General features: G+C 46.7%; 1 protein-coding gene across 1 annotated transcript in view; it reads left to right on the top strand.

Moving 5' to 3' along the window:
• The first annotated feature begins 5613 nt into the window (after positions 1–5613).
• LOC126340731 (zinc finger protein 236) overlaps positions 5614–24229 on the top strand; it is a 399187-nt gene continuing 380571 nt past the window's right edge. Inside the window, exons 1-2 of the mRNA XM_050001718.1 lie at positions 5614–5858; positions 15210–15452. Of these exons, the coding sequence (XP_049857675.1) occupies positions 5616–5858; positions 15210–15452 (486 nt within the window). The 5' untranslated portion in view covers positions 5614–5615. The remainder of the gene's footprint in view (positions 5859–15209; positions 15453–24229) is intronic.

Below are 24229 nucleotides of genomic sequence, written 5' to 3'. Positions count from 1 at the left end.
GGAACAGATCCGGTGATCTTGCTGGCCAGGGTAGTTGACTTACACCTTCTAGAGTACGTTGGGTGGCACGGGATACATGCGGACGTGCATTGTCCTGTTGGAACAGCAAGTTCCCTTGCCGATCTAGGAATGGTAGAACGATGGGTTCGATGATGGTTTGGATGTACCGTGCACTATTCAGTGTCCCCTCGACGATCGCCAGAGGTGTACGGCCAGTGTAGGAGGTGGCTCCCCACACCATGATGCCGGTTGTTGGCCCTGTGTGCCTCGGTCGTATGCAGTCCTGATTGTGGCGCTCACCTGCACGGCGCCAAACACGCATACGACCATCATTGGCACCAAGGCAGAAGCGACTCTCATCGCTGAAGACGACACGTCTCCATTCGTCCCTCCATTCACGCCTGTCGCGACACCACTGGAGGCGGGCTGCACGATGTTGGGGCGTGAGCGGAAGACGGCCTAACGGTGTGCGGGACCGTAGCCCAGCTTCATGGAGACGGTTGCGAATGGTCCTCGCCGATACCCCAGGAGCAACAGTGTCCCTAATTTGCTGGGACGTGGCGGTGCGGTCCCCTACGGCACTGCGTAGGATCCTACGGTCTTGGTGTGCATCTGTGCGTCGCTGCGGTCCGGTCCCAGGTCGACGGGCACGTGCACCTTCCGCCGACCACTGGCGACAACATCGATGTACTGTGGAAACCTCACGCCCCACGTGTTGAGCAATTCGGCGGTACGTCCAACCGGCCTCCAGTATGCCCACTATACACCCTCGCTCAAAGTCCGTCAACTGCACATACGGTTCACGTCCACGCTGTCGCGGCATGCTACCAGTGTTAAAGACTGCAATGGAGCTCCGTATGCCACGGCAAACTGGCTGACACTGACGGCGGCGGTGCACAAATGCTGCGCAGCTAGCGCCATTCGACGGCCAACACCGCGGTTCCTGGTGTGTCCGCTGTGCCGTGCGTGTGATCATTGCTTGTACAGCCCTCTCGCAGTGTCCGGAGCAATTATGGTGGGTCTGACACACCGGTGTCAATGTGTTCTTTTTTCCATTTCCAGGAGTGTATTTCAATTAACTCTCAGTCAACAATGTCTTCTTCTATCCTACTACTTTTAATCTGTTTTCGTACCAATTTTATGATGATTACTTATTGTTTTCTAATACGTTCCACCATGAACAAACATATTTTTTCTCTATTTTCTTCGAGGACGTGTTTATCTGACTCTGGGCTATCATCAGCGTTTTTTTATTTTCTTTGTACTTTGCGCTATAGCTTTTAAAGTTTGCTGTCAACAGCCGTACATAACACAATATTCAAAATTTATGGCTACGAATGTGAAAGTGTTGTGGTTAACATTATTTTATCTGGAACCTTTCATATGTGTGTGTGTGTGTGTGTGTGTGTGTGTGTCTGTGTGTGTGTGTGTGTGTGTGTGTGTGGTAGGGGTGGGGGGGGGCGATGGCGTAATGTATTTACTCTTTTACAGGTTTCCATGTGAAACTGCATTTTTAAACACTATCTGACACTTTCCAAGTTAGGAAAAAAAGTTTGTGAACAGTTTAATGTCTTATAGGGAAGAGTTTCGAATCTTGTTTTGCCTTAGGCTTAGAGCGGTCTCTCTTTCTGTCTCTCTCTCTCTCTCTCTCTCTCTCTCTCTCTCTCTCTCTCTCTCCGGGTGCGTGGTTTTTCGTGTGTGCGTGTTTTTTGTGTGTGCGTGTTTTTTGTGTGTGCGTGTATTTTGATATGTGTGGGTTTGAATAGTCTGACAGTTGTGCGAGGGCAGAATATTTCTATATTAAGTTTTCTAAGGCTGCAGGTGTTTATAAAATGTAAAACACAAACAGCTATGACGCAAAGACCTAAAATCGCAGAAACCACAATATGTGTTAATAGCGTATTTAAACTTTCTAATTATTTTTCAGATTTGTGAATCCTGTACGTAAGATTGAAGCTTTACATGTACAGCTAGTAAAAAGCAGTTTTGCATTATTTAATGGAAAGAAAGATAAAAGAACCCACCGATGAAACTGTAATTTCGGTGAAACACGTTGCGGTGGAAAGAAAAGAGATCTGTCTGCTCAAATAGGAACCTATCGAAAAACAAATTTATTTGTAAGAAAACTCCGGCAGAAGACTGAGCTTCAACTTCAAGAGGATTTCTTGTCGTTAAGTTATATGATTGACTGCTACATATTGTTGGCTGGACAGCTTGGTGACCTGTCCTCATATGGTTCAAATGGCTAAACGCACTATGGGACTTAACATCTGAGGTCATCAGTCCCCTAGAACTTAGAACTACTTAAACCTAACTAATCTAAGGACATCACACACATCCATGTCTGATGCAGGATTCGAACCTACGACCGTACCAGCCGCGTGGTTCCTGACTGAAATACCTAGAACCGCTCGGGCACAGCGGCCGGCTTCCTGTCCTCACGCACAACTACCGCTTCAAAATGGCATTGTAGGCGAAATGCCTCAGTAGTCCAAAAACAGTAATTACAGACAAGAAATTTTATATGACTATGGCATCTACCTGAAAGAAACAATCGGAAATATTTGTTTGTTTTCCATGGCAACATTAAGGCACTAAACCCTAGTCTCTTTTATCTTTCCAGGATTTCCCTATGTCATTACATATATTGTCATATATTATGTGCTTGTGGTATAATATCAATAGTGACATCTATTTTCCATGGAAAGTGGCTGGAGTTCATATGAATACTCCAAAAAATAATATTAAAACTTCAGACACCATAATCATGTAACAGTTTCCAGTCGTCTCTCACTTGCACGACCAAAACATCACCTGAGCAGGTATTCCGCAGACATAAAGCAGTTTGTGACTGATTGGAAGTCGATCCTGAAGTGACTAAAATGAATGTCGACAATTAACAGCCATGAAAACGAATCCAAAGGAGACCCAGCTCACGAGACGGTCGGGGCGGAGGAGGAGTGTGTCATGATTTCCAGTTTTCACCCACACCTGTAATGTCCTACAGATGCCACTCCATGCTACTACATAATGGTAAGTCGTTTATATTGTTGAAACACAAAATTACGCACCGGATTACGAACAGGGCTGATGCCATGTGAAAATGAAGACTTTGGCAACTCATAAATATAATGTGGATGCCGGTACCTTTCAAATAGTCTGTGAGCAAGTTATATTTATCAAAATGGTGGCGTACAACTGGAACACTGGTGAGGAGGGGGTAACCTCTGGCATCCACTTTCTTATAAGTCTGACTGTGCAGTCGTGTACTTGAAACGTTCCAGTATGATGTGACGTGGTTAAGGTCCGCTACTGCCGCTGTGTCCTTGTCGCAGTGCCCAGAGTTCAACCGATGTAGGTCAGCGGGGAAACACCCGTGTCCCAGCCTCATGCGCATGACAGAACTCACATGAACTCAACGAAGTTGCACCGAGGCGAACCATGGTCGAGAAGAGCTGTTAGATTGTATGGCCGCCATGGGGCCGCCCTTACAGTGCTGAGAGACATGCCGCCATTCACACTTCCAAGCCTCATAAGCAGCCTTGCGTATCGTCGATGTGAGATCCGTATAAGACACCGGCGTTCGGCATAACTGTCTCTCTGTAATAGTCATTTTGGCAAGGCGGTCAACAGTTTCATTATGAAGAATGGCATGCTGTCGTTAAATCCAGAGTAATTGAACGGCTGTGCCCAAGGTCTGCACCTCTCTTATGGCCGTCAATACGTCCAGAAGGTACCTAATGCTCTGTTTATCAAATGCGGGACGTTGCAGTCTCTGCAGCACACTTTGAGAGTCCGTAAGTATCAGGACGAACTGAAATGTCCGGGTACCATAGCGAACAGCTTCCCTGATGGCCAGTAGCTCCGCCGTGTAATAGAAGATTCAGGTAGTAGCGCAAGCATTTGGTAGGCGCCCCTAGAAGGCCAAATGAAGGTGTATCCCACACTCACCTCAGATGCAGAACGGTCGGCATAGATGTGAGCGTACTGCGGCCGTTATATGCTGATAATGCTCCAAGGTCGCGAGTGATGGTGCTCTCTGTTCGGAAATCGGATGGCAGGTATGCCACTGGGACTGGACTGAAGAATAGAGTAAACGAAAATAGGCGAATTCTGTGTCCTGTAGGACGAATGCAGAGATATGACACCATTTCTTGTAAAACAAGTAAAGGAGTTCCGGTGCTGCCTCTATAACCACCCATAATTGCGAAAGTATTGCTGGTACAGGATTTTGTGCACGAACTGGCTTCTCGATTATATCCCATAAATGTTTGATGGGATCCACGTTGCCGCGCGGGATTAGCCGACCGGTCTGGGGCGCTGCAGTCATGGACTGTGCGGCTGGTCCCGGCGGAGGTTCGAGTGCTTCCTCGGGCATAGGTGTGTGTGTTTGTCCTTAGGATAATTTAGGTTACTAAGTGTGTAAGCTTAGGGACTGATGACCTTAGCAGTTAAGTCCCGTAAGATTTCACACACATTTGAACAGCTTTTTGGATCCATGTTGGGCGACCCGTGAGGCCAAATCATTTGATCGAATTGTCCAGAATGTTCTTCGAATCAGTCGCGAACAGTTGTGACCCGGTGACATGGCGCAGTTTCATCCAGAAGAATTCATCATGAAGTTCATGAATGACTGCAAATGGTCTCCAAGTACGCGAACATAATCATTTCCAGTCAGTGACCGGTTTCGTTGGACCATAGGACTCAGTCTATTCCATGTAAACACAGACCACACCATTATGGAGACACCACCAGCTTGCACAGTGCCTTGTTGACAAAATGGATCCATGGCTTCGGGGGTCTGCGCCACACTCCAAACCTGAGAACCAACTGATATCAGGACTCAACTGAAAAGAACACGGTGTTCCAGTTGTCTAGGTTCAACAGATATGGTAACGAGATGAGAAGAGTGGCTCTGAGCACTATGGGACTTAGCAGCTATGTTAATCAGTCCCCTAGAACTTAGAACTACTTAAACCTAACTAACCTAAGGACATCACACAACACCCAGCCATCACGAGGCAGAGAAAATCCCTGACCCCGCCGGGAATCGAACCTGCGAACTGGGGCGTGGGAAGCGAGAACACTATCGCACGACCACGAGATGCGGGCGAGATGAGAAGAGGTGCTACAGGCGATGTCGTGCTGTTAGCAAAAGTACTCATGTCGGTCGTTTGCTGCCATAGCCGACGTGTTTAGCTCCAAGTACCATTCCGCGTTCAGACTCTGTTAATTCCCATCGTGCGGCTATAATCACGTCAGAAACCTTTCACGTGATCACCTGAGTACAAACGACAGCTCCGTCAACAGACTCGTTCGACCTATACTTGAGTATTGCTCGTCAGTGTGGGATCTGTACCAGGTCGGGTTGACGGAGGAGATAGAGAAGATCCTAAGAAGAGCGGCGCGTTTCGTCACAGGGTTATTTGGTAATCGTTGCGGAGATGTTTAGCAAACTTAAGTGGCAGACTCTGCAAGAGAGGCGCTCTGCATCGCGGTGTAGCTTGCTGTCCAGGTTTCGAGAGGGTGCGGAAGTTTAGACGGAATGACAATGCCCCCCAGGTGTGTGACTGTGACTGCAGAGGCCGGTGGTGTGTTGGCAGAGAGCAGCGCGGATGGAGGAGGAGGACGACGACACGCACCTGTGCCTCAAGTGCCGGGCGACCATCACGGGGCTGGACAACTACGTGCAGCACCGCAAGGCGGGCTGCCCGCCGCGCCACGGCCAGGAGCTGCGCGCCGACGACTTCTTCTCCTCGCTGGAGCTGCAGAGCTCCGCCAAGAAGGCCGCCGCCGCCTCAGCCGCGCCCGGAACCGCCGCCGGCAGCAACGAGCGCGCCGGCCGCGACACAGACGAGGTACTCATCCACCAGCAGCACTCCCTACTGGCGCTGTTACCCCTGTTTCTAACCCATTAACAGTGGTTGACGACGCACTCCTCGAAGCGTCGGAATTCTACATCTACATCTACATACATACTCTGCAAACCATCATACGGTGCGTGGCGGAGGGTACCTCGTACCACAACTAGCACCTTCTCTCCCTGTTCCACTCCCAAACAAAACGAGGAAAAAGTGACTGCCTATATGCCTCTGCACGAGCCCTGATCTCTCTTATCTTATCTTTGTGGTCTTTCCGCGAAATGTAAGTTGGCGGCAGTAAAAGTGTACTGCAGTCAGCCTCAAATACTGATTCTTTAAGTTTCCTCAGTAGCGACTCATGAAAAGAACACCTCCTTTTCCCTAGAGACTCCCACCCGAGTTCTTGAAGCATTTCCGTAACACTCGCGTGATGATCAAACCTACCAGTAACGAATCTAGCAGCCCGCCTCTGAATTGCTTCTATTTCCTCCCTCAACCCGACCTGATAGGGATCCCAAACGCTCGAGCAATACTCAAGAATAGGTCGTACTAGTGTTTTACAAGCGGCCTCCTTTACAGATGAACCACATCTTCCCAAAATTCTACCAATGAACCGAAGACGACTATCCGCCTTCCCCACAACTGCCATCACATGCTTGTCCCACCTCATATTGCTCTGCAATGTTACTTCCAAATACACTCCTGGAAATTGAAATAAGAACACCGTGAATTCATTGTCCCAGGAAGGGGAAACTTTATTGACACATTCCTGGGGTCAGATACATCACATGATCACACTGACAGAACCACAGGCACATAGACACAGGCAACAGAGCATGCACAATGTCGGCACTAGTACAGTGTATATCCACCTTACGCAGCAATGCACGCTGCTATTCTCCCATGGAGACGATCGTAGAGATGCTGGATGTAGTCCTGTGGAACGGCTTGCCATGCCATTTCCACCTGGCGCCTCAGTTGGACCAGCGTTCGTGCTGGACGTGCAGACCGCGTGAGACGACGCTTCATCCAGTCCCAAACATGCTCAATGGGGGACAGATCCGGAGATCTTGCTGGCCAGGGTAGTTGACTTACACCTTCTAGAGTACGTTGGGTGGCACGGGATACATGCGGACGTGCATTGTCCTGTTGGAACAGCAAGTTCCCTTGCCGGTCTAGGAATGGTAGAACGATGGGTTCGATGACGGATTGGATGTACCGTGCACTATTCAGTGTCCCCTCGACGATCACCAGAGGTGTACGGCCAGTGTAGGAGATCGCACCCCACACCATGATACCGGGTGTTGGCCCTGTGTGCCTCGGTCGTATGCAGTCCTGATTGTGGCGCTCACCTGCACGGCGCCAAACACGCATACGACCATCATTGGCACCAAGGCAGAAGCGACTCTCATCGCTGAAGACGACACGTCTCCATTCGTCCCTCCATTCACGCCTGTCGCGACACCACTGGAGGCGGGCTGCACGATGTTGGGGCGTGAGCGGAAGACGGCCTAACGGTGTGCGGGACCGTAGCCCAGCGTCATGGAGACGGTTGCGAATGGTCCTCGCCGATACCCCAGGAGCAACAGTGTCCCTAATTTGCTGGGACGTGGCGGTGCGGTCCCCTACGGCACTGCGTAGGATCCTACGGTCTTGGCGTGCATCCGTGCGTCGCTGCGGTCCGGTCCCCGGTCGACGGGCACGTGCACCTTCCGCCGACCACTGGCGACAACATCGATGTACTGTGGAGACCTCACGACCCACGTGTTGAGCAATTCGGCGGTACGTCCACCCGGCCTCCCGCATGCCCACTATACGCCCCCGCTCAAAGTCCGTCAACTGCACATACGGCTCACGTCCACGCTGTCGCGGCATGCTACCAGTGTTAAAGACTGCGATGGAGCTCCGTATGCCACGGCAAACTGGCTGACACTGACGGCGGCGGTGCACAAATGCTGCGCAGCTAGCGCCATTCGACGGCCAACACCGCGGTTCCTGGTGTGTCCGCTGAGTCGTGCGTGTGATCATTGCTTGTACAGCCCTCTCGCAGTCTCCGGAGCAAGTATGGTGGGTCTGACACACCGGTGTCAATGTGTTCTTTTTTTCCATTTCCAGGAGTGTATTTAATCGACGTGACTGCTAATGGAGTATTCAAACAGCACACGATTCTTTTTCGTGTTCATCTGCATTGATTTACATTTATCTACATTTAGAGTTAGCTGCCATTCTTTACACCAATCACAAATCCTGTCCATGTTATCTTTTATCCTCCTACAGTCACTGAACGACACCTTCCCATACACCACAGCATCATCAGCAAACAGCCGCGTATTGCTATCCACCCTATCCAAAAGATCATTTATGTAGATAGAAAACAACATCGGACCTACCACACTTCCCTGAGGCACTCCAGATGATACCCTCACCTCCGATGAACACTCACCATCGAGGACAACGTACTGGGTTCTATTACTTATGAAGTCTTCGAGCCAGTCACATACTCTGAAACCAATCCCATATGCTCGTACCTTAGTTAGGAGTCTGCAGTGGGGCACCGAGTCGAACGCTCTCTGGGAGTCACGGAATATGGCATTCGTCCGATACCCTTCATCCATGCTTCGCAAGATATCATGTGAAAAAAGGGTGAGTTGCGTTTCGCAGTAGCGATGCTTTCTAAAGCCGTGCTGATGCATGGACAGCAACTTCTCTGTCTCAAGGAAATTCATTATATTCGAACTGACAATATGTTCGAGAATCCTGCAACAATCCGATATTAAGGATGTTGGTCTGTACTCTTCTTATATACAGGCGTCACCTGGGCTTTGTTCCAGTCGCTCGGGACTTTACGTTGGGCAAGAGATTCGCGATAAATGCAAGCAAAGTAAGGAGCCAATGCAGTAGAGTACTCTCTGTAAAACCGAATAGGAATCCCATCAGTCAGTTGAGAGCAAAGACTGCAGTTGTTGTATATCTACGTGATTACTCTGCTATTCACAATAAAGTGCCTGGCAGAGAGTTCAATGAACCACCTTCAGGCTGTCACTCTACCGTTCCATTCTCGAAAGGCGTGCGGGAAAAATGAGCACTTAAATTTTTCTGTGCGAGCCCTGATTTCTCTTATTTTATCGTGATCATCATTTCTCCCTATGTAGGTGGGTGCCAACAGAATGTTTTCGCAATCGGAGGAGAAAACTGGTGATTGAAATTTCATGAGGAGATCCCATCGCAACGAAAAACACCTTCGTTTTAATGATTGCCACTCCAATTCATGTATCATGTCTGTGACACTATCTCCGCTATTTCGCGATAATACAAAACGAGTTGTCATTCTTTGTACTTTTTCGATGTCATCCGTTAGTCCCATCTGATGCGGATCCCACAGCGCACAGCAATACTCCAGAACAGGGCGGACAAGCGTGGTGTAAGCAGTCTCTTTATTAGACCTGTTGCACCTTCTAAGTGTTCTGCCATTGCAGTCTTTGGTTTGCTCTACCCACAATATTATCTATGTGATCGTTCCAATTTAGGTTATTTGTAATTGTAATCTCTAAGTATTTAGTTGAATTTACAGCCTTCAGATTTGTGTGACTTATCGCGTAATCGAAATTTAGCTCATTTCTTTTAGTACTCATGTGTATAACTCCACACTTTTCCTTATTCAGGGTCAGCTGCCACTTTTCGCACCATGTAGATATCTTATCTAAATCATTTTTCAAGTCGTTTTGATCATCTGATGACTTTACAAGACCGTAAATGACAGCATTATCTGCAAACAATCTAATACAGCTACTCAGATTGTCTCCTATGTAGTTAATATAGATCAGGAACAATAGAGGGCCTATGAAACTTCCTTGGGGAACGCCGTATATTAATTATTTTGTACTCGATGACTTTCCGTCTGTTTCTACGAACAGTGACCTTTCTGACAGGAAATCACGAATCGAGTCGCACAACTCAGGCGATAATCCGTAGGCACGCAATTTGGTCAGAAGACGCTTGTGAGGAACGATGTCGAAAGCCTTCTGGAAATCTAAAAAACATGGAATCAATTTGACATCCCCTGTTGATGGCACTCATTACTTCTTGAATATAAAGAGCCAGCTGTGTTTCACAAGAACGATATTTTCTGAAACCGTGCTGACTATGTGTCAATAAATCGTTTTCTTCGACGTACTTCATAAAGTTGGAGTGCAGTATATGTTCCAAAACCCTACTGCAGATCGACGTTAGTGATATAGGCCTGTAATTCAGCGGATTACTCCTACTTCCCTTTTTGGATATTGATGTGATTTGAGCAATTTTCCAGTCTTTAGGTACGGATCTTTCTGTGAGCGAGTGGTTGTATATAATTGCTAAATATGGAGCTATTTTATCAGTATACTCTGAGAGGAACCTGGCTGGTATACAATCTGGATCGGAGGCCTTGCATTTATTAAGTGATTTAAGCTGCTTCGTTACTCGGAGGATATCTAGTTCTTTGTTTCTCATCTTGGCAGTTGTTCTTGACTGGAATTCAGGGATATTTACTTCGTCTTCTTTGGTGAAGGAGTTTCGGAAAACCGTGTTTAATAACTCTGCTTTAGTGGCACTGTGATCAGTGACTTGTAGTTTTCAATACGAATGTTTCATTTTGCAATGGAGTCCGCGCGCATTTGGAACGGCGCACTCTCCTTTGCAGAGTGAAACATTGTGGAAGCAATCGCTTAGGCTGTGGCTAAGCCACTTCTCTTCTTTACCACTGCTTTCAGGATTGCTAGTCCCGCAAAATACACAGGCTACCTTCTGTATGATTCCGAAGGTAGCGGAGAGGTCCTGGTGCAAGTGAATCTGTAAGGGCGGTTCGTGAACCGCTCTTGGATAGCTCAATCTGAAATGTACTTTCAGCTTGGAGAAAATTACTGATACGCCCTCTAAACCCGCTGGGCAGAACAGGTGACTAGGGTTGTAGAAAGATCCAAATAAGGTTGGGGTCAGTTTCACCTCAAAATTGTAATTTCTTGTAGTTTAATAACACATTTACAACTACGAGTTTCAAACTACAAATCTTTCACGACGGAAGACCTCCAAACAAGAAATCGTAAAAATCAACAAGCCAAATTTTAAGTGACTGAAACCAGGCAGTTACAATTATATATATACAGCACGGCTGAAAGCCTCAAGGCAAGAGTGGATAGACAAATATAAACAAGATGCAATACAAACGGCTGAAGGCCCACAATAAAATTTTCGAGATTTTAAAATAAATTACCATAACCTTTCAAAGGCAGAAGGCCGCAATGTTTAAGGTTGAAAGGTAATATTAAGAATAAGGTTCCAAGGCTGAAGGCCCACAAGTAATTTTCCAAAATTTTAAAAGAAATATAACCATATGCCTTAAGTTTTAAGTAGCTGAAACCGGACTAAAAGAAAAGACAACACAATGCTAATAACCTTTCAGCAAATATCCACTTGCCGCAGTTCAAACTTACTTACATGAAACACAGTAAAACCAAGAATTTTCTTGCATCATTGACTATCATACATTATAAACAAACAATTAAACATGGCTGAGAAAGACAGTAAAGACAAGAGCAGTCAGAAGCCTCCAGAGGGGTCGGTCTGCCCTCGTTCACTTAGGTGAGACAGGTGGTGAGCCCAACTGCACTTGATCCGTCGGAACCCAACCAAGGGAAAGCCACGGACCGACCTGCAAACGTCTTCCTTGCCACCAATCGGTACATGAGAATTCAAACACAAAATGTTACGGGCATCATTATGCTATGCTGTCAAAACTATACACTGTGTAGGACAGCGACAACAGGTGAGGAAAGGACACTGCCTGAAATTACGATAGTGACCAGGGCAGGTAACCGGAACACTAGAGGCCACAGGGCAGAAAATTCCGCGGGTACACTTCAATTGTAGCAACCGAAACAGTTAATTCCACCGCACGGCGGCTAAATTTCAGCAATACAAACACTCAGTGTTACTCACAGGAAAACCTATCGCAACAGCGAACCACCGAATCGAACCACGCAACATGAATGGACATGGCTTGAGTACTTGAAACCACTGCTCAACTTTGACGTCCTGGGTCGGTGAACCACAAAGCTCGTAGCGATCGGACAGCTGCACACACACTCCGACACTGCCCAGAGACTGCCAGCGGACCCAGCCGATTGCACCGCGCAGAGATAACTTCCCTGGTGCTCAGCAACCGACCGACCGCCGACAGACCCCCTAGCCGGAAACTATATGCACAGAACCAAAGATGGTACACCGTCCAAATATCGATACACATCGCTGCTGCCACACGTAGAAGGAAGAAGAACCACAGCGTAACCGCAACAAGGGCGGGAAACCAAACACAGGTAGACCGCCAAATTCACGAAAAACATGGTTGGGAGTGAGCACGGCTCAATTACATCATAGGAAAATCATTCAGGTGTGCGGCATTTACGGATGGGAGTAATTCAAAAGATTTCCGTAGATACATTGCCGGAAAAATTAGTACACTCTTTTAAACGTTTCCAATTCACTCAAGATTTATTGTTGCAACAGTGCATATGGGGCACATGAAATGGTTAAATTTGTAGACCAATAGCACAAGCGGTTCTGAGGTACCAGTTATCGACCTATGCTGAAACACCCATATTAGTACGTGATGTAGCCACCACAGGTGGCAATGCAGTCGATCGTACAGTGGACAAATACTGTCCTGGGATAAGTTATGTCACGCCTGCTCGACCTGTTCACGTAGTTTTGTTGGAGTTGTTGGCTGGCGAGTCGCGTGACTCACTTCTCGTCCCACCACGTGCTCGATTGAGTCAAGTCTGGAGATCGTGCTGACCAGAGAAGTTGCTGCACCGCTTTGCAGACCACGCTGAGTTTCATGTTGAATGTTACTTAAGTTTCTCCTGCCTGGTCCATTGATGAATGAATGTGAAATTTTCTTCCTTCACAAAATTTATTCACATTAATTGACATCTGAAGTGCACATTCGTCATGTAAACAAAACACCGACAGACTTTACTGATCTCTTTGACTTTCAAAAGTAACTTCAAAACTGACTTCTCCCAGCATCGCTTTATGTAGAATTTTAACAATAACTTCCAAAATAAAGCATTATTAATTTTGTACAATTTTCATGTTACAATTAAAATTTACAAAACGTAAAGAAACTGATCTTACAGCCGAGTAATGTATAAAATACAATATTCAGTGACAATCTTTTATAGGAATATTTTTAGTTTACCATAAGAAAATGATTTTGAACTTTAATTACAATAATGTCTGTCATTTTATTTTAGTTACGTAATTAATTAATTACAGTTTGGATTTGATTACTAATATTCAGCGGTAGTACAGAGCTCGTGCTTTATCCGATTACATACATAAAATGCACAAATAGGGTCTCAAATTCTGCAGATTGGAAAACTGTGAGATGTAAACAATTGGAGAGTTAATTAGAAATGTAATTACAAAGAATATTAATTACAGAGGAAGACATAGAAATAAATAACAAATGAAAATACATCGCTTGGTAATAATTTTTAAGCTGTTTCTCAAGAAAGTGACGTCTTCTGTTACTGGTTTTTTAGATTACCATTTTGTTAATTACAAGCATTGATTTCTTATACTAACATCTCTGCAGTCTCTAGTTATTTATTTCTAAGGACTTATTACTTCAGTTTCTTGATTAGTTGCTTAATTTAGTATAGATACATAATTTTATCAATGACGACAATCCACCGATAATTATGACAACGCATGTCCTTCCGGAACATTCCACACGCCTTCGCAATGAATATAAGTCTTTTTATCAAATAGGACAGAATGATATATATAAAGACACACATACAAGGCCGTAGGAAGCACTGAATTGTACGATAACGATCCGGATGCATATAAAAAAGGCTGTATCAGACATTTCTTATGAATTTTGGGGAAGGCTGTATCGTTATAATGGGCAGTGTGTGTCCGAGCAATATCCTGTTGGAACAACACATCACCTGCTTGTTGCATGAATGCAAAAGAAAGGTTCCAACAGCAATCTGCACGTTCCGAACGCTGGTTAGCCTTCCCTCCAGAAACACCAAACGTGAACGAGGGTTGTAGTTTATCGTACCCCAGACCACAAGGCGTAGTGTGAGGCCAATGTGTCTTGCACGAATGCGCTCTATGACACAACGCTCACCAGTTCCACGTCGTACGTGTATCTGAGGAATGTTTCCTGAAAGTTTGGCCGTACCTTTTTGTAACACCCTGTATATGTGTGGTATCTGTTCTTTCTACATATCTATAAAAAAATTCAGTGCAGTTTCTCAAAAAGCTCGAACTCTTAAAAGAATTGGTGTCATGCCGCGAGTAATAAGGCCAATGAGCAAGGGTTGTTAGATTGATTTTGATGAGGGGACCAAGCAGCGAGGTCATCTGTCCTATCGGTTTAGGAAAGGATGGGGAAGGATATCGGCCCTGCCCTTTCCAAGGAATCATCCCAACATTTGCCTGAGGCGAGTTAAGGAATTCATGGAAAACCTAAATTAGAATGGCCAGACGCAGGTGTGAACCGTCGTCCTCCCGAATGCGAGTCCAGTCTGCTAACCACTGCGTCACCTCGCTCGATCTGCATCAGTAGTGTGTGGTATAAGTTGATGATTTGGGGGCCGGCCGCGGTGGTCTAGCGGTTCAGGCGCTCAGTCCGGAACCGCGGGACCGCTACGGTCGCAGGTTCGAATCCTGCCTCGGGCATGGATGTGTGTGATGTCCTTAGGTTGGTTAGGTTTAAGTAGTTCTAAGTTCTAGGGGACTGATGACCACAGATGTTAAGTCCCATAGTGCTCAGAGCCATTTGAACCATTTTTTGATGATTTGGGTCTGACGCGATGCTTATTATGGTAGTCTGTGAGGTTGTAGTGACCACTGTATCCGCGTTGGCGTAGTATTCAGCGCATCTGCCCAGTAAGCAGGAAACCTGGGTTCGAATCCCGGTCCAGCACAAATTTCCAGTTGCCCCGTTGATATAAATCGGTGTACAATGGCAGCTAATTATTTAACTCCTTTGTGTGTTGAATAAAGAATAGACCTCTGCTACGGTATTTACAAGTTCCACTCTAAATTCCACATTCATGGGTTGCTCTTCCAAACATTTCCGACGGGCTGCGAATACACGGTCTGACACAATAGGAGGCCAGGGTCTGACTGAGTGATCGGCGGGTGAACACGCAGCGGAAATGTAGAGATGGGATGTCAGATGACACGACCGTATACCGTTGAAATTGGAGGGCAGTGCTCTTTGTTAAAAGGCGAGTCGTGTTATTTTTTATGCAGACATCGTGCACACACAACTGTCGCGATGTGCTGTTTCAGGAGGAAGAGGAGGAGGAGTACAGTGACGGAGAGGAGCTCGCGGACTTTGAGGAGGAGTGCCCGCCCCGCGGCCACACAGGCGGCAAGTGGCGGCCCAGCGCCTGGGCTGGGGGCGGCGCCGCGGCGCCCTTGCCGCCCCCGCCGCCGCTGGAGCCGCCGCCCTCCTTCACCGGCGGCAAGTGGAGGCCGCAGCTGTCACCCCAGGAACACCGACCGGGCTCACCTCCCCTTCACCAGCAGGAGGTACGTATCGCAGCCACTTCTAGTAAATCACCAATCGTTCACGAAGGTGCACAACGTCGTTAACATCTTTCCCTCCCCCCTTCCTATCCACCCACCTCCCGATACGAGAAAGACAAATATGCCAGGGAACGATACTTTTACAAAATCTACCCCATCATGGACAGGGTGGTCCAAAAGTCCAGAAACACCCTTGTAAAATCCAAACGGAGTAGTAAACAGTAAAACTATGTCCCTACACATAAGGAAGCGGAGGGGGGAAAAACTTATAGGCTATGTCACCAACATGGCGGCCTTCTTGAAAGGCAGTATCTTGAAGTCAACTCAAAATTTCCAATGGAATGTGGTTATGTGACATATCAGACAAATAGAGGATTTTACCAGAAAAACGATAACGTTGTTATTTTGAACACAGCTTTATTCGTTGCCAAATTATGACTAATTACGTGTGGCAGCAATGATACTCTTGGCAGCATGAGTGTTACGTACCGAAAAGGTATTAAGCCGAAGTTACACACTCCCGAGAGAACACCAGTAGTCACAGATACGGTTCGATATGTCGGAATGTTAATGCTATCCTCCAAACCCAGTCCTGATGGACTTTGACCAACACGCCGGGCTGAATTTGATCGCCCTCATCAACAGTGACCTGCTTAAGATGAAATAGATCCCGTACCTCCACGACATAAACCAGAACTTTGACATGACCCCACAGATAAAATAAAAATCCAAAGGAGTTGAATCTCGAGATCGTGATGGCCACTCCACTGCACCCCTACGACCAGAACATTTTTGGAGAGACTGCACGTCGAGGTGCTCCAGCACACTACGTCCCCATAGCGGTGAGGATCCATCGTGCTGGAAAAACTCCGGAAATGTCCCGTCCTCCGTTAACAGCAAAGGAAACACTTCTTCATCCAACAACCATAGATAACCGTAGGCTGTCAATGAACCCTCTATAAAAAAAACCATCGCAGCATTTGGGTACTCCAAACACCACACCATACCATCACTTTTTGCAAGCCGAACATTTTAGATGCATCAGTCCGGATTTTTGTCCGATCAGTATATGTGATTCTGCTTGTTCGCCTCAATATTGATAAAGAAATTGTCTTCAAGGCTGAACGGTGCCTTGATAGGGAAAACGAGGGTTTATTTGCAGTTGCTGTGGCACCCATTCTGCGAACTGTAACCGCAATCTGTTTCATCCTCATGGAGGTGTTGAAGGAATTGAATTTTGTACGGGTGCCATTTGTAGTGCGATAAAATTCGCAGAATTGAGATACGGCTTACCTCACATTTTTACGATAGGCACCGAATGCTCCTTTTTGGATTCTTGCTAAATGATGCCAGCACTCTCCCTGTTGTTAATTTATCTATGGCGGATTTTGGTCTTCCAACTTTAGGTTTACTTCCGATGTCCAAAACTTGACAACTGCACTGTGACAAGTGGGTGACTGGTCGGGTGGCGATCTTTGAAATTCTCAGCAATTACCCCTGTGCTTTGTTCTCCTGACATCACAATGGTTTTGATGCGTTCTTCGTGTGTTAATGAAATTTTCGTAACCTATAAATGATGAAATAACGGTTAAAACGCGAGCATGAGTAAATGTTACCTAACATTTAAACCCATGTAACATGTCAGGGATGGGATTTGCACTTTGCACCGTTTAAAACCCCATTTGATGCCTTTTCGGTACGTAACACTCACGCTGCCACCACACATAATTACACTCCTGGAAACTGAAATAAGAACACCGTGAATTCATTGTCCCAGGAAGGGGAAACGTTATTGACACATTTCTGGGGTCAGATACATCACATGATCACACTGACAGAACCACAGGCACATAGACACAGGCAACAGAGCATGCACAATGTCGGCACTAGTACAGTGTATATCCACCTTTCGCACAATGCAGGCTGCTATTCTCCCATGGAGACGATCGTAGAGATGCTGGATGTAGTCCTGTGGAACGGCTTGCCATGCCATTTCCAGCTGGCGCCTCAGTTCGACCAGCGTTCGTGCTGGACGTGCAGACCGCGTGAGACGACGCTTCATCCAGTCCCAAACATGCTCAGTGGGGGACAGATCCGGAGATCTTGCTGGCCAGGGTAGTTGAACTTACACCTTCTAGAGCACGTTGGGTGGCACGGGATACATGCGGACGTGCATTGTCCTGTTGGAACAGCAAGTTCCCTTGCCGGTCTAGGAATGGTAGAACGATGGGTTCGATGACGGTTTGGATGTACCATGCACTATTCAGTGTCCCCTCGACGATCACCAGAGGTGTACGGCCAGTGTAGGAGATCGTTCCCCACACCATGATGCCGGGTGTTGGCCCTGTGTGCCTCGGTCGTATGCAGCCCTGATTGTGGCGCTCACCTGCACGGCGCCAAACACGCATACGACCATCATTGGCACCAAGGCAGAAGCGACTATCATCGCTGAAGACGATACGTCTCCATTCGTCCCTCCATTCACGCCTGTCACGACACCACTGGAGGCGGGCTGCACGATGTTGGGGCGTGAGCGGAAGACGGCCTAACGGTGTGCGGGACCGTAGACCAGCTTCATGGAGACGGTTGCGAATGGTCCTCGCCGATACCCCAGGAGCAACAGTGTCCCTAATTTGCTGGGAAGTGGCGGTGCGGTCCCCTACGGCACTGCGTAGGATCCTACGGTCTTGGCGTGCATCCGTGCGTCGCTGCGGTCCGGTCCCAGGTCGACGGGCACGTGCACCTTCCGCCGACCACTGGCGACAACATCGATGTACTGTGGAGACCTCACGCCCCACGTGTTGAGCAATTCGGCGGTACGTCCACCCGGCCTCCCGCATGCCCACTATATGCCCTCGCTCAAAGTCCGTCAACTGCACATACCGTTCACGTCCACGCTGTCGCGGCATGCTACCCGTGTTAAAGACTGCGATGGAGCTCCGTATGCCACGGCCAACTGGCTGACACTGACGGCGGCGGTGCACAAATGCTGCGCAGCTAGCGCCATTCGACGGCCAACACCGCGGTTCCTGTTGTGTCCGCTGTGCCGTCCGTGTGATAATTGCTTGTACAGCCCTCTCGCAGTGTCCGGAGCAAGTATGGTGGGTCTGACACACCGGTGTCAATGTGTTCTTTTTTCCATTTCCAGGAGTGTAGTTATAACTCTAGAATGAATAAAACTGTGTTCAAAATAACAACGTCATCGTTTTTCTGGTGAAATTCTCTACCTCTCCGATATGTCACATGACCAGTTTTTCATTGGAAATTTTGACCTTAATCCAAGATGACAGCTTTGAAGACGGCCACCATGTTAGTGAAATGGCCTGTAAGGTTTTCCACCTCCCCTTCCTCATGTGTAGGGACTGTTATACCGATTGGATTTATGAGGGAGGTGTTTCCGGGCTTTTGGACCACCCTGAATAGCATCACTGTAGTTGCATGAATGTGAATGATGACATGATAGCAAGTGTTTTCAGTGATGTGAAAGATATGAATGCGGCTGATGTGTTAGAAATATGTATGTGGAACCAGGATCACGGCGCCATAATAGTTGGAACACGCAGTAGCATAAAAGCCCTATGCGGGCAGAACATCAGTTGCATCTCAGCGACAGGGAAAGGGAGCTACGCGTCAAACAGAACTGGGTAACACATGAAGTGTAATACAGTTCTGCAAACAGTCCAGTTGCTTTTCTGCGAATGGCTTCTAAAACAGCCGAGGTAGACCAGTAACGTGCTCTGACGCAATTCCAGTCTGTGTACAGGGCGTCCCAGAAGGAATGGTCTGGCTTCGGGAATATCATTGGAACGATAATAATAATAATAATAATAATAATAATAATGTCGTGTGACGAGAGCCTCCGTCGGGTAGACCACTCGCCTGGTGCAAGTCTTTCGATTTGACGCCACTTCGGCTATTTGCGAGTCGATGGGGATGAAGTGATGATGATTAGGACAACACAACACCCAGTCCCTGAGCGGAGAAAATCTCCGACCCAGCCGGGAATCGAACCCGGGCTCTTAGGATAGGATTGACAGTCGGTCGCGCCGACCAATCAGCTACCGGAAGCGGACATAGGAACTTTTTTTCTTTTTCTTTTTTTTGCTTCGTATGATAGGGATGATCATACGAAGCAAAAGAAGTCTAGTAAACTTGGGCCCTAAAACGTATACCTTCAGAGCTATGAGCAATTGTTCATCTTCGCTACTGTGAAGCAAACCTCTTCTACGGAACAGGTGGTAATAGCTCTTAAGGTATACATTTTAGAGCACATTTTCACTAGATCTTTTTTTCGTGTTTTAGTCCATACTACCTCCGCCAAAACATCGAAGAGATTTGTTTCGCAGTATAGAGAATGGAGTGCTCATAGATCTTAATGCATGCTTTTCATAGCTCATGTTAAGCAGAATTTATTCTTAGGTTGATCGTTCTTGTCATATCCTTGAATATAGAATATTACTAATAGACAACAGGCGCATTTGCTCTAGTGTTTCGTCAGCTATTTACAATTTTATTTCTGCAATGTGTAGCTAGAGTCAGCACAAACAAATACCGGCCATCACGTCTTTCATAAGACGCCTTTTGTCTGCGGTAAGTGGCGGCTTGCTCCGTGTTAACAACATTATTGTTCTGAAAGTGATGTTCTTAGAGTGGAATTTTTCATACCCACTCGGTAGAGCGTGCCCAAATTAATGTAGCGCGATATTCTTTTCGTCGATATGCATTGACAAGGACAGAAAAACAGGAATTACTACCGCTACTCCAGCAACAAAAGCGCAGCGCTGCTGCATGGTGGTAACAGGCAATGCGGGCCGCTTACCGTCGACACTGAGTGTCGAATGGACGATGTGATGAGCAGTATTTGTCTACGCTCACTCCGGCTAGGCATTGCAAAGAATAAATTACAAACATCTGCCGAAACACCAGAGAAAATGCGCCTCGCAACTTTTAGGAGGGAAACCCTGCACGTATACATGCATAACCGTCTACCCACATGGTGGATTGGAAGGGCGTTAACGACAAGTCTGGTGAAACCCCATCCGGATAGTACGTACCACGGAGCAGGAGATCGCTCCAGTACTGTGAGAGCGACGGGCTAGAAGGATACACTAGCTGGGGATGAGATCTGAGCTATATCCCACATACGCACTAAGAAAAATAGAGCGGGCGTGTGGTTTTCCACCCCACCTTGCAGGCAGGGGGTTAAGAACAAGCTTTGTAATGTTGGTTACTGTTCAATTTTATCTGTGTAGTATTTACAAGTGACACCTCCAGCCATGGTATTTTAAAGACTAGAACTCTTCTGACATTGAAGTTCTATTGCCTAAACAGCAAAATTGTAGTAAGGGACAAACTTTTTCATTTCATTACTTTGTGCTATGCCTCAGCGAAAAAAAGTTTCGAAAAGATTTGAAATAGAGTGTAAAGTTTGTTGGAAGTCGCTAAACGCTCTCGTTCTGAAATGCTTGATGAATATAGTCTGGGTAATTTGCGTGCCTTTAGTTACTCTGCCTCACGACATACGCATAGTTTCTAACTTAAACATTTGACTTACTGTGTTGAACCTTTGACCTAAGTTTATACCTCTTAATGAGCAGATTTTAACAACTTTTTAAAATTTTAAATTTGGTCAGTAATTATATTAAACACAGTACATAAATCAAATTTTAATTGCCCCTGGAAGCCGTTAGAGATGCAACCAAAACCTGTACTGAGGTGTTTTCAGCCCTTTAGTAACATAGATTCGTCTCTTTAAAATTTCATTATCTTTATTTTCAGGCAATACTATACATATATTCCCGCAATTAATATTGACAGTAATAACAATTAATATTGCTACTAACAACACTTTCACTATTACTTTATTATTATTAGTACTATGCTGAAACACAACTTTCTAGACAATTGCAGTATGTTAAAGAAAGTTGTAAACACGACGTATTATGTATAAGTAGACAATAATCACAGAGGAAGTAAATAAAATCTCCACCGTGCGAAAGCTTGAGCGGGGAGGAGAAGAGCCATTCGGCAGTCTGAGGATGTAAACAAATGCCCATTTCGACAAGATCGAGAGCAAGGTCTGAGGCTCTCTGTTTCAGGAATCTTCACAGAACTAATCTCACCTGATAAAGCACTACCTATAGGGGGCTGAGCAGATGACAAATTAGGACAGCATTCTTCCCATACACGAGACCCATTAAAATGTTGCTTTCGCCCATGTTGTCCAGGAGGAATGGTGACTGCTGAGATGAGCCGGCCACTGTGGTCGAGCGGTTCTGGGCGCTTCAGTCCGGAACCGCACTGCTGCTACGGTCGCAGGTTTGAATCCTGCGTCGGGCATGGAGGTGTGTGATGTGCTTAGGTTAGTGAGGTTTAAGTAGTTCTAAGTCTCGGGGACTGATGACCTCAGATATTAAGTCCCGTAGTGCTTAGAGCCATTTGAACCATTTTTTACTGAGATGATGTGTATGCGTCCTCGACCCAGTTACCAGACGTAATCATCCCCCGAATGACAAGAAGGCCACCTCTGTGTCCATTAGATTGTGTTAAAAAGAGCTGGCAGCCACGATTTGCCCCACATATATGACTAGGTTACGGCAGGCAGGGCGCCTACCCGCTGTGCCTTTTCCGGGGGGGCTTCAGTTTGTGTTAGTCCTTAGATTGCATATTATTTGTAAACTTCACAGTATATATTTTTAAAAAAAATCCCCACCATCAGCTCTTCTCACGGCATGGCTTAATGAAGGTTGCAGTTCCCTCGCTCGCCTTCATGCAAGCGAGCTCTGGCTGAGTGCGATCCAAAAGATACGTGCTCCTTCCACGTGGCTAAGGAAACAAGAAGGCTGGACAAATCAAAAGGCAGTGCAGAGTAGTAGTGAGTAGAGGAAACATATGGCATCTGCGCTTTCTGAGACTTCAGTAGTGGGTTTATCATGGTGAGTGCTGCATGTCCGTACAAGCCCAGCACGCAGCTATGTCATTAGGCGAGGCAGTATCGGTCATCTTCGGGAACTACCACAAAACTATCCGATGTTTCTTCGTCCTCTCCCGCGCGTACTGCAGTCGACTCAGCGCCATTAGGGTCGGTCACACACCTGCTGTTCTTAGGTTGATGGTGGGATTATGTTATCTTTGTTGAGTTCTTTAACACTTGTGTATGTGGGACACAAAAAAAGAAGTCGAGATGGAGGTTTGTAAACGAAACCTGTACCTTTATTTCAAAAGTCTTGCCAGCACTGTTGTGGTATCTGTCCCACTGCGAGACAAGACGGTGAGTGGCGGTCTTGTAAAATTCCTGGGGCTGCACTGTGAACCAGTTCTGAACGCACTACTTGGCGTCCTCGTCTGAGGACATTTGCTCTCAGAGCCTTCTTTAGCTCATCAAAAGTGGCATAATCGCAGGAGGACAGATCCGAACAGTGTGAACGGCTACTAGGAACCTCCTGTTTCAATGTCTGCAAGAGCTCCTTAACTACGTTTTCTGTATGGGGCCTTGCATTGGCCTGGAGGAGAATAAACCCTAAGGTGAGCTGCAGCTGTTGTTTCAGTTTGATCAGCTTGGAAAGGTAGTCAGGGTTTACAAGTATCTTTGCGCACTCACCTTTTGATCAAGGAAGAAGGTGAGCGTAACTTTTTCCGCACTTGTGTGGATAGCGTTTCTTTTTTTTATTTTTTTTACATGCTTCCATTGGAGACTTTGTCGTTTTGACTCTAACTCAAAGTGATGACATCATGATGAAGTTTTCTCGAGTTATCAGCCGTGTCAGGACGTCGTTCAGTAGCTATATTTCGAAAAGTTTCGCACTATTTATCTCCAAACGCATCTTTATCTGGAAACTACGGGCAGGAAACTTGTCGAAACGTTGTCGCGGAACGACGCCCTGACTCAACTGACAGCGCGAGTAAACTTCATCATCGACATTCGTCGAGAGAGCTGTATTTTCATAATAACATCATGTCTCGTCTCTATCGATCACTCCTGACAGGAAGCCATTGCCATTCTTAAAATAGCGCTGCAAACGTTGAAGAGAGAGAGTCCCATCTAGTAGGCTTTCTGTGCTTGTTGAAGACTATGTGGCACTCACTTGGCGAATACTCTGCGAAACTTAAACCTGCCCTCTAAGATGGCACAAACGCTTTCCTTTCTAAGTCTGACCTCTGCTGTACTCGTATTACAGTGTGGCTTTCCAGACCGTGCATCATCGGCCAACGACAACTGTCATTTCCTGAATCGATTGTGCCGCTTCTTGACGCTTGAAACAAACATACGGTGCCCTCTGTACACTTGTTCCATCCTTCGATGAATTTCCGCGTTATGCACTCCTCCGGCGTCAGGGAGCGCCTTTTGCAGCCGTCATTTCACTGTTTTCAATAAGACTGCGTGCAGTGGACAGCTGCAAGTTTGGGACCTCAGTGCTCTTATAGGGACCTCACCTTCGTCCGAGGGCAGTGACATTATGATCCTTTCAGCGGTTTTCATTTAGCAGCCTCCGGCTCGTTTCTTTTAGAAAGCACCGGTCTTTTTTATGCAACCGGATTCCACCGCACCAACACTCTTTTGGCTACAAAACCCTTTATTTCAACATAATCTCTATTCAGTGCGACGGTCTTACGCCAACTACCTCGGAGGGCCCATATGCCTGCATGGTATCACTCCATTGATAGAAGTCAGAGCCAAAACCTCTTGCTGCATCAGTAACTCCCCATCATCCACGCGTGCAATTCTGGGCAGGTGGCCCTTCGTTGCTCTTTGTCGTCTTCTGTTAGACAGCGAGGAACCC

This window comes from Schistocerca gregaria, chromosome 1, assembly GCF_023897955.1.
Source record: "Schistocerca gregaria isolate iqSchGreg1 chromosome 1, iqSchGreg1.2, whole genome shotgun sequence".
Classification (NCBI taxonomy): Eukaryota; Metazoa; Arthropoda; class Insecta; order Orthoptera; family Acrididae; genus Schistocerca; species Schistocerca gregaria.
This window is presented reverse-complemented; position numbering and strand designations above follow the sequence as displayed.